At 42.3% G+C, this 11607-nt stretch overlaps 1 protein-coding gene across 2 annotated transcripts; it reads left to right on the plus strand.

The window, feature by feature from the left end:
- The first annotated feature begins 1945 nt into the window (after positions 1 to 1945).
- LOC130178557 (1-phosphatidylinositol 4,5-bisphosphate phosphodiesterase delta-1-like) lies at positions 1946 to 11428 on the plus strand. Of its 2 annotated transcripts, none has more exons than XM_056390899.1 (15): positions 1946 to 2476; positions 3993 to 4151; positions 4938 to 5166; positions 5345 to 5474; positions 5896 to 6124; positions 7046 to 7247; positions 7548 to 7692; positions 7790 to 7942; positions 8036 to 8188; positions 8294 to 8450; positions 8794 to 8910; positions 9036 to 9214; positions 9357 to 9489; positions 10024 to 10173; positions 10414 to 11426. In XM_056390899.1, the coding sequence occupies exons 1-15, from the start codon at positions 2443 to 2445 to the stop codon at positions 10503 to 10505; spliced, it is 2262 nt and encodes a 753-aa protein (XP_056246874.1). In that variant the 5' UTR covers positions 1946 to 2442; the 3' UTR covers positions 10506 to 11426. The 2 variants fall into 2 exon arrangements, with proteins under 2 accessions (XP_056246874.1, XP_056246873.1); XM_056390898.1 differs by lacking the exon at positions 1946 to 2476 and adding an exon at positions 2510 to 3698 and having other exon boundaries at positions 10414 to 11428.
- Positions 11429 to 11607: the final 179 nt, after the last annotated feature.

Consider the following 11607-nt stretch of genomic DNA (forward strand, 5'->3'; position numbering starts at 1 on the left):
GCAATTTACGTACGAACCCAGGAAGAAGTACGAAGTTTCCGCCATCTTGAGTGTGGCAAAGTCTGCTAAACATCTATAAAATCCCAAAACCTCGGAAACAGACAACATACTGTTACAAGTTGTAGTTGAAGGACCTTAGCATTAAATGAAATATGTTAGTATTTACAACAGAGATATGTTATTCTTACATTACCTGTAAAATTGTGTTCAGTACACCCAGTAGGGGGCGCTACTGCCTCTACTAAGAGTGTGTGTTTGGGGTTTTTCTTGCAAAGTTGAAAAGGGAAATTGGAGAAGTCTGTCAAGAAAATACCACGAGCAGCATTCAGACCATTTTTTCAAATAAAGGTAGCAATACTGCACAATAAAATGACTCAAAATTCTGTAAGTAACAAATGTAATGATTATGCAGAATGGTCCCTTAGTGTTGTAATATTCAAGTTTTGTACCATTATTATCAATGCATTAACATGCAAACAGCCCTTAAATGCTGTAGTTGGTTGAGGTGGCACCAATTTAACTTATTCATAATGTTGTTTAATCTATAACAAGATATTATTTTAGAAACTGAAATGTTTTGTATGTAAAATCTTGAAAATTAGCCATTTAACAATAGCTATTGAGTATGTGGAGTAAAATAAACAAAATCCACTCTTATATGTAGTGGAATAGAGGTATAAAGTACTTTAAAATTGTACTTCAGTACAGTACATGTACAGTACATGTTTATGATTTATTTGTAAGATGCTTTGAAATCTCTGGTCAAGTAATATCCATGTCAAAATGTTTTATGTTGCCAGTCCACTCTGCCAATAAGTTTCATGAGAAACAGATGGAGTGTGCTAAAACTCAACACACTGTAGTATCATAACTAAATTTAATTTAAAAGAATGTAGGCCTTTGTATTTGTGACAGATTCACACTAGGCAGTGGTTATATTGATTTGTATTTTTGGGACATGTCCTTTGGTAACGATGGGAATTTGTATCATGTATGACACTGAAACTGTGCCCTGAGACATGAGGATGTTTTGGGGAAAACCTGTAAAACTATGGCTGGTATCAGTGGTATGCGAGGAAACAGCGGGGCCTGTTCTTGCTTGTTCTGAAGGCACAGACAGCGGGCAAAGACACAGACTTCATCAGCAAGAGAAATCGCTCACGATATTTCGAATAGAAGAAAAGTAACTCTTGATTGGTCCCAGTTCTTTGATGACACCTTGCTCTTTATACCTTAGATAAACCTTATCTGGACTAACCAACATTTGACAGGTGTGCAAGTATATGAAAAGTGAAGCTGAGATAAAGATCATATTTTCTTGTCTCTCTGAAAAGTAATAAAATACACATCTGCAGTGACAGTTTCTTGTGCATTTAAGAAAATAACCTCTTGTGATCTCAAACATGCCATGTCATGGAAACAAATCTAAAGATCATACTGGAGTCTGTTTTCCTGCCCGTTTCCCCGAACTTCTGGGATTTTGGACGTGGTCGACCCTTGCCAGGAAGCTCTGCCCCTGATGCTACATTAAAGCTCACTCATCCTGATGCTGACAGTGCGCTGAGGGTAAGCCAGGCCTGAAAGGGAAGTGCTGAGAGCCACAGGAGCCCCAGCGCCCCAGTGATTGCAGTGCTATTATCCTGCCAAGGCTAAGCTGCACATGAAAAGGAAATGAAAACACTTCATCTTCTCCATTCAGTGTAACCAATATTCTCAAAGTCACTGTCAACTATGTGGACTGGCAGCAGGCCAACACTGCTATTCTTGTTGTTTACATTTTGGTCAAATGAGGAACAGGTGTCCACATGAAAATACAATTACCAAAGGCTTTACCAGAAGTTGACTATAGACATGCGATGAGAGGAAATTTCCACACTGTATAAGAGTGTCTTGAGGCTTATGTGTGCTTCTCAGGTGATCGTCCCCTCCCTGTTTTTTCTCATCTAGAGTTTCTTTGTGTATAGACAACAGGATTATAAAAGACATGGATTTAAGACACATTCCTCCTTTTGGCTTGCAGGTGCCAAGGTGATCAGCTACTAATGTGTCATGCTTTAAATGCGGCATATAAAGTAAAAAAAAAAGAAAAAGTAAGTTAACTACACCCATACCTGATGGCAAAAGCTGGTGTTTTGGTGTAACCTACCTACCTACCCTGTTGTGACATCAGCAGTGCAGCTTGCATGGCAGGCTTGTCAAACCGGTGTTGGAGCCTGCAGAAGTGCTGACACCATTCAGACTGCCAGGAGAAACCCACTTGTGTCGCCGCCTTTGCTGGGTTGTCGTCGTACTCGATTCAACAATCCCGGACCCAAGTTTTCTGGTCTACTTGCGCTCATGGAAAGAAAGAGCAGCTGCAGGTGAAACGGTGAATCAAGGTAAACGAGGAAAAACAAAAAACTGACTACATAAAAAAAAAAAAAGACAACAAATTCAGAGAGGATGGAAACGAATGGGACGGAGAGGAAAAAAAACGGTAGGATACATTTTGGATTTCTGTTTATTGTGCGAGTTTGCAATTCACTGAATAATTCCTGGGCCACAATGACAGGCGAGCAAATTGGATCAGAGTGGCTTTTACTCGTTTTCTGTTTACAATTGTTGCCAACAAACGTTTTTCTTCACACACTGTGAATATTTTCGTTGGAATAAGAGCACCTGTAAATTTATTTATAGCCAGCCAAAAGGTGTGGTCCCAGCCCAGTTTCACCTTGTTGCAAAAAACAAGTGTTGTCAAACCAAAACCAGCGCATAGCCTGAAAAACAAACTCCTACTGCAGGCAACGTTACAGAAATATTTATCTGTTTTCAGCATTCAATGTGTCTGATCACCTGTCCACCAGCACCTTGAGCCTAAGATTTAATAAAAATTAAAAAAAAAAAAAAAAAAAAAGGGTAAACCTGGTCGGGTTGATTTAAATCTCAGCTTTTGGTAGTATCGCGATATCACCACTAGGTGGAGCTCGTGACGCAACAACTTCACAACTGGACACTAGTCTCTAACGTTATATCTTACATTGTTTGATTAAACGTATTGTTTAATGTAATTACATCCTTTTTCACACTTTACGTGAATTAAATAGATTCACCTAGTCACATTTTAAATTAAATTGTACTTTCCTCTGACTTTAAGACAACTTTAACGTCTGCAAACTGTGATTCTGTGATATAGCGATCTGGCATTTAAGATTATTAGCTAGCTATTAGCTGGTTAGCAGCTAAAGTAAGCTAACACCTGTTTATTAGCTTAACTGTGTGGTTTATTTAAAGTTAAATACCTAGTATTTTGGTGTCTTAAAATGGTGTTACTGCTTTCTACACTGCTCTTTTCCCAGAGATATCCGATGAAATGACTTTAAAATACCAGCATGTACGATAAACCTGACAGAAGTTTTGAACCAGCCCGTCTTGCCGCTGCATGCACACATGTTGAGTAAGTACGTGGTTGGCAGTCAGCTGACCGCCTTAAGGGGAGTCCTGACAGATATGAGAAGTGAACTTTGAGTGCGGCAGTAACACGCCCTCTCACACAACTGGTCGGACCCGGCGCCTTGTGAACAGTCTGGTAGCGTTTCAGCTCCGGGGTCCTGAAGGCATCATGCAGTGCCTGCAAAGAGAAGCAAAACTCACCAGATCTGAGGAATTAGTCCGCAATGCCAGGAGCCAGAAGGCGATACAATTGAACTCAAAGCTCCTAGGTAGGCTGCACTGCATTGAACGAAAGCAGATAGATCAGACCACAGTACACACTTCGTTGTGAAAGTGAAGATCTCAACTTGTCTTTAATGAGTTGAGCTATGAGACTTTGCATGGTAAAGGGTTTTTTAATTCATCCTGCCATGGTTACCTGTTTGCATTCACACTGTGAGATGAATACAGGTCAGAAGGACGCAGGAGAACTGAGTTTAAGGTTCTTCAGAAATTAAAGTTTAAGGGTTCAGCAAGGCATCGTGTTATCTTTTGGATTTTACCCTCTGCTTCCTCTTTCCCAGGTTTGGAGGGCGATCTGGACCTCCAGTTCCTCCTGCAGGGGGGAGATCTTCTCAAGGTCCGTTCCCCATCCTGGAAGAAGACCCGCTACTTCAAACTCCAGGAAGACTGCAAGACCATATGGCACGAATCCAAGAAAACCTTCAGGACGAACCAGACCTGTGAGTGCTGTCCCAGTGTCCGACCTGCATGTGTGTGAGACCCCCCCCCAGCAACACTCTTGCATACATCTGTCTGGTGTTGTGTTGGGCACGTCTCACACCTCTTCTTTACTTTTTTACTTATAGTTAGTGTCTAATAACATCAAACACATACAGCAGGGTTCAAATGTCTGAGACCACTTTCCCATCTGAAAGCGGTCTCAGACTTTATGTTTTCAGTGCTCATACAACCAAAACCATCTCTTTTCTCGGGTCAGATGAATGTTTCCTTTATGGCTTATAAAAGTGGAGGACTGATCTCACAGCAATAAAATATCAGTTCTGTCTGAAAGACCTTGTGTTATCATGCACAACTGGGTTGCTCGTGGGATGTGTTTTGTGGGTGTGTTTGTAGAGATAGTGATTATTTTTATAGTGTGTGGAGGAGTGGTCTGTAATAACATCCATAAACTGTTCTCATGTAGTCACTATCTGATAACTGTATTGTACTGATGTCTTTATTGCGGTTGCTATGTGTGATAACATGCAACCCTTAAAGCTGCATCTGAGCCCCTCTGCACATTGGTGACTTCAGACATCAGTTCCTACAAACTTGTAAACTGCAAACAGTGGCTCATGTTTACCAAGCAGGCTGGTCAGTGATGCCTGAAGATACCAAGATTACAAAGGAGCAGGTTTTTGAGCAGAACCAGACACACTATATCAGTCCTACACGGCGAGGAAAATCCTTCATTAAATAAAATACTGGAAGTGTAATATAACATGCAGCTTCTCTCCCGTCATCAGTCACAGTTGATGATATCTCTGCGGTGAGAATTGGCCGCCAGTCGGAAGGTTTGAGGAAGTACACAGAGGAGCAGGTGGAGGGCCGCTGCTTCTCCATCATGTTCAAGGGCCGCCGCAAGAACCTGGACCTCATCGCCAGCTCGGAGGAGGAGGCCAAGCAGTGGGTCAGCAGCCTGGAGAAATTGATCTCCAAGCTAAACAACCTCAGCTGCCAGAAGAAGACAGAGCAGTATCCTTGTCATGATAGTATAAGTTATACTGTGAACATGACGAAGCCCCGCCACACCTGCTGCACACCCTGATCTCATTTGATATCAGTCCACAACCACCACAAGGCCCCGTATGATATGAGTTATAGTGTATTTGAAAATGAATATATCCAATTCCTTACATGAAAAACTTTTCAGCTGGATCCTCAGCTGCCTGAGGAAATCAGACAAGAACAAAGATGGGAAGCTGAGTCAGTCAGAGGTCAAGAACTTCTTCCGTCTGATCAACATCGAAATCGACGACGACTACGCAGATATGCTGTTCAAGGTGATGCCCTCAGAGCTTTTTAATGCTTCGTAATGATGAACATCCCTAATGATGAACGTCCCGTAGAAAACACAGCTGCAGGTTAATGTTTTGATTAAAGGGAAAGAAACACCAAATTATGTTTTAAGGTGTTTCACCTAAACTGAAGTAATCCATGGATGTAGAGACGGAGTTCTCATTATAAGAAAACATTAAGAGGAAAACAGTGTTAACTTGATATTTTAGGCCAATTGTGATGTTAATTAAATGCAGTTCTCTTCCACAATGATTTGTGTGTGTGTGTGTGTGTGTGTGTGTGTGTGTGTGTGTGTGTGTGTGTGTGTGTGTGTGTGTGTGTGTGTGTGTGTGTGTGTGTGCGTGTGGTAAAGTTGGTTGAATGTTAATTGTGCACTAACCACCATCTTACATTTCCATCATATAGAAATGTGACAAATCAAACTCTGGATACCTGACTGGAGAGGAGATCGAACATCTGTATGAGCTGTTGACCCATCGGGAGGAAATCGACGTTATCTACGGAGAGTACGCTAAAACCACCGGCTTCATGAGTCCTGAAAACCTAATGGACTTCCTGATGAAGGAACAGAGGGAGAAACTTACACTGACAGACGCAAACAAGATTATCGAGAAGTACGAGCCGGATGAAAATGGTCAGTACCTTATCTGAGATGACATGCTTTTGTTCTGGGTTGTTACTCCATTGTGTGGTTAGCAACCCTGGTGATTCACACAAATGCTCCAAAGAAGCTGGGAGGACTGGAAACCAGCAGGGCTGTATAACTCTGGTATCATTCATCACTTTTAGGGAATGATGTAGGGATGATGCTGCGTTTCTTTCACATTTTAAACATTTTACATTTTTGGTATTTAAGAATGAACCTTCCGAATCCATTTCTGGATGCAGCATTTAAATGAAGTGAGATCCAAACCGCAGGGCAATAGCTCGGCTCCCTCTGTGTATTCATAACATAATCTTTGCAGCATCGATCTGTGTGCAAAACTCAAAAAGTAGCAGGAAACATTTGACCAAGAGTTACTGCTCTGTGGGTGGGACCGGGATTAATGCCAGTGCATCGCTCTGGTGAGTAATTGTAGATTAAACAGACATGAGTTTTCAGTGTAGACAAAACAAAAAGCGATAATGTGTTATTTCCAGTGCTGATGATGCTACTGCGAAACTGGCTGTAAGGAGTAAGTCATAAGGACAGATCGAAAACATTAACAGATTGCATGCTGGGAAGCTAAGCAGTGCGACAGGCCTCTCACACAGCAGCTGGAGCCTATTAATATTAACCTACAAGATAAAACTAAATACATGCAGTCTGCAGTGATAACCACTCATTCAGTGATGGTAGTGCTCATAGGAATAAGTGATATATTACATGACTGTTTTGCATACATACACCTCTTGCACTTCAGCGGGAGAACAGAAACCTGATCCTCTGAACGGGAGACGGCATGACATGACATTCACACACTTTTTATCCATCGATTAAAAACTGATCCGCAGGTTGTCGTTGCTCTGATGTACCACTGTCTCATCAGCTGACTTTGCTCTTGTGTTCTTTCAGTCAAGCAGAAGAAGCTGCTGTCCAAAGATGGCTTCCTCAGGTACATGCATCAGCCAGAGGCCCTGATCCTCAATTCAGATCACAAGGAGCTGCACCAGGACATGAGCCAGCCCCTCAATCACTACTTCATCTCCTCCTCACACAACACCTACCTCATGGAGGACCAGCTCAAAGGGCCCAGCAGCACAGAGGCTTATGTCAGGTAACTTTCATCCAACCTCTAAGGCTCGAGTCATTTCAGCTGCTGTAGCTGTAAATTATTCTATTATATGACATTTTCATCATATTTTATTGGATTTTACACATTTCTTGGTTGATATATGTTGGATATGACACTGGGAATTATATGTGTCACTGTATGCGTTTATCTAAAATCTTTTCCCGTGATTTGCTGCACAAATTCATTTATCTCAATCATCTGTCGCCATAGTTACACTGACAGTGACGGAGCGGTTTGTTAGTGCAGATATTGAGTCACTAACAGTGGCTGTGACTCTCTCAGGGCTCTGCTGAAGGGCTGCCGCTGCGTAGAGCTGGACTGCTGGGACGGATCGGACGACGAGCCGGTGATCTACCACGGCTACACGCTCACCTCGAAGATCCTCTTCAAAGACGCCATCAAAGCCATCAAGGAGTACGCTTTCAAGGTGTGTGTCATCGTGCGGCGTCCAGTGGTATCCAGTATATTGTCGTCTAGCTGTATAGTTTAATGTGTAAAACTCCTCTGTTCTGCGTCACACCCAGACGTCCGACTTCCCGGTGATCCTCTCCCTGGAGAACCACTGCAGCGTGGAGCAGCAGCAAGTCATGGCCCACCACATGAGCTCCATCCTGGGCAGTGCACTCGTCACCTCTCCCCTGGGGGAGGGCATGCCCACAGAGTTCCCATCTCCTGAGGTCGGTATTCACTCCTACCTCTAGATAGACTTTATTTTTGTCCTTTGATGAAAGCTGAAGACTGTTTTATATTTTTTTTTTTTACACTTCTAGGAATTAAAGGGGAAGTTCCTCGTCAAAGGGAAGAGGTTAAACAAACTGGAGGCCACCTTTGCGTCTGAGGCAGCAGCAGCCGATGACACCGACGTGACGGAGGAGGATGAGTCAAATGATGAGGACGAACAGAAGGAGGAAGAGAAAAGCAAGGTGGGAGTTAGATCAAGGGAGAGCAATGAATGGATCAATTAAAACAAACTCATCAGCAGATATGTGATTTTTACTTACCTTTAAATTCCATTTAATGTGTTGAAGAAAAAGAAGCTGAAGCTGGCGAAGGAGCTGTCGGACATGGTGATCTACTGTAAGAGCGTCCACTTCCACGGCTTTGACGACGCCAGAACAAACCAGAGCTTCTACGAGATGTCGTCCTTCAAGGAGGGAAAGGCCGTGGGGCTGGCAGAGGAGTCGGGTGAGGAAGACCATGGGCTGAATTCACTGAAGTGTTTTGAGCGATGAGATTTGTATTCAATACACATTTCTCATCTAATTTCCTTTCTTTAAAAGACTTGGTGAAATCAGGTCTCATGTTTACATGTGTGTGTCAGTTTACCACATTACGTCAGCTCATCCTGTGTCGACATATCCTGTCGTGTCTCATTATACTTGAGAGGGAGACACTGTTGAACAGCCGCCGTCACAATCAAGTGCACATCACATGTACTGTATCTTGTGCCGCTAAATGATACTCTCTCCTGTGTGATGACACTAAATGATGCTATTTTGACCCTTTGGTCTTGATGTACTTTCTGCAGCGAATGCCTACATCCGTCATAATGTGGACAAGCTGAGCCGCATCTACCCAGCAGGCTCCAGGACCGACTCATCCAACTACAACCCGGTGCCCCTGTGGAACGCCGGCTGCCAAATCGGTATCTATTGATGACACCGGCGGGGAATCACAGACTATGTCCCCCGAGGGAAAATCCTAAAGTTGAACTAATGAGAAACAGTTTATAGATCAGTGTCCTCAGTCATCTTAATAATTCCTTTTCAGTGGCCCTGAACTTCCAGACGAACTGCACAGACATGGATGTGAACCAGGGAAGATTCCTGGTGAACGGGAAGAGCGGCTACATCCTGAAACCAGCCTACATGAGAGACACAGCCACAGACTTTGACCCCATCACTCTGACGCGAGGAAACTGGCTGAAGCACAAAACGCTCCATATCATGGTGAGGATTGTGAACACACACACACACACACACACTGGCATTACTCCAATGCATTTGGTGTTGCGCCCTGTTCAAAGTCCTGAGTCCATATTGTGAAGGATATTTTTTTTATCTGGCATGATGTGTCTCCACCTGTCACCAGATTATATCGGCCCAGCAGCTCCCCAAAGTGAACAAGAAGAAATCCTCCATAGTCGACCCGCTGGTTAAAGTGGAGGTGTTCGGAGTCCCGGCTGATGTCGCTGAGAAAGAAACCAGTCCTGTTGAAAACAATGGTATTTTTCTTTCAACACTGCGTTTTATAATGTACTTTTATATCTCAATACAGTTTACAAAAGGCAGATATTGGTTATATTCATATTATTTTGTATTTTTGGAGATATAATTTCCTAATTCTAGCAGATTATAAGATGAACACAGCCAGTGTAATATAGTTACATTGTGTTTGACTAAAATTCAAGGTAAACATCAGGATCTGGGGTGACTTCAGGAATATCTAGAGGAATGGTAGAAACTGTCTCTACCAATAAAAGCCTCAATCAACCAGAATGCATTGCTGCCACAACACTTCAGTCGGTTGTAAGACGGTTGCTTTTTGTTGACTTTAAAACCACTGCTGCACACAACTGCTGTATTCACAGCCTCTGGGGGTTTCCAAAATGCATTCTGGGAAATGTTGGAACCCTTTGAAGTAGACGAAGCAGGTTAAAAGATCACGAAATAGCTCTGGGAATGCGCTGAGCATCAGAAATTAGTGATGCGGCAAAACCGTGGAACATCAGCATATATTTCTCCATGTCTTGTTTCAGGGTTCAACCCTTCGTGGAATGAAAACTTCCAGTTCGATGTGTATGTGCCAGATCTGGCACTACTGCGCTTCTTGGTGGAAGACTACGACTCGACGTCCGATAACGAGTTCGTTGGACAGTTCACACTTCCATTCAACAGCTTAAAAATGGGTGAGTTCAGCATCTGTCTGAGGATGTTTGCTTTATTAATCAGGTCCGTTTTTCCCCACTGTAACCCAATGATTTAAAACCACTGATAGTTCTTTGTCTTCACACTTCATAAATGAACAGACAGGACCCCCCCCCCCCCCCCTGGTGCAGCATAGAGAACTCAATTCACACGCTGCACAAAGAGCTCTTCATATTCTCCCTTTTCTCATCACTGACTGCAGCCACTTTGTCTCCACACAGGATACAGACATGTGCCTCTGCTCGGTAAGAACGGAGACCGTCTCCCCTCAGCCGGACTCTTTGTACACGTCATGGTCCTTGATGCTGAGTGAGACGTCACTGCCTGACATACGGACACTAGGACCTCCATTACACACTCTTGTCTTAGCTATTTTTTAATTAGATTTTATAGTCTTTTTTTGTTTTTGTGCTCTGTAGTTTTAGTTCATGATTAACTTATTGGCTTCATTCCAGAAGTTTGACCAGCTAGTGTAAAAGTTAAGACTACATTCTTCTCAAAAGTGGGACAACTTAAAACTAAAAGTCTCTTTGTAAGACTCCTGATGATGATGTGACATTATACAAACTCTTTTAATTGGTTTGTATTTGTTGCACTAGTGTTGTACCACGTTCAGTTTGTAATGGCACTGAATTTCTTTCAGACAGCGTGTCCCTCATCTTTGGCCAGTTAATGTATTGTCTATTTAAATCTTTTTATTCAAATGTCCATTTTATGAATTCTGGAGAAACATAAGCCAATATAAAAAACGATGTGCTTTGTCTTCATCAGTAATTTTAGTCATCAAGTATGATTATTTTACATGTAACATCATCATGACAGCTTCTTTTTGCTATCTTTTTATAATCAAGATGAAGATAAAAAAAAATCTAAACATTTAAATCTGTCTCCATCCTTTTCTTCGGCACTTTGATTAAAACCGTGTTTCCACATGGATTAACTTTGAACCTGTAGTCATGTAAAACTGTTAATATAAACCTTATTAATGAAATAACACAGCTTTATACTTGACAAGCCGTCAAGTGTTCAATAATAATGACAATAACAAAGCTCAGTAGGAGCCTGCAGTGCATACAAAACCAAGTAGCTACCTTTTTTTTTGCCTCTATATTTTATGCAAACACCAATAGAAGGAAACCTGTTTGAGGTTGAGCTATTTGAGCCTTTCCACAGATTAAAACTGTTGCCTAGTGAACTTTGAATGGACACACCCTCGGTACACAGAGCGCCAGTCAAGAGGTCAGGGAGCTGCTGCATATAAATTGCTCATGGGTTAATTCACTGTTGAACGGCAGGAAAGCTTTCGACTAACGTAAAGTGACTTCATGTCTTCAGCTCTTACAGCGACTGTAAGAAATATTGAATATGAGCAATGGATCACATGACTACTTAAATGTGAAGGAGTTTGTTCTTAC

Source organism: Seriola aureovittata, chromosome 12, assembly GCF_021018895.1.
Source record: "Seriola aureovittata isolate HTS-2021-v1 ecotype China chromosome 12, ASM2101889v1, whole genome shotgun sequence".
In the NCBI taxonomy this organism is placed as follows: Eukaryota; Metazoa; Chordata; class Actinopteri; order Carangiformes; family Carangidae; genus Seriola; species Seriola aureovittata.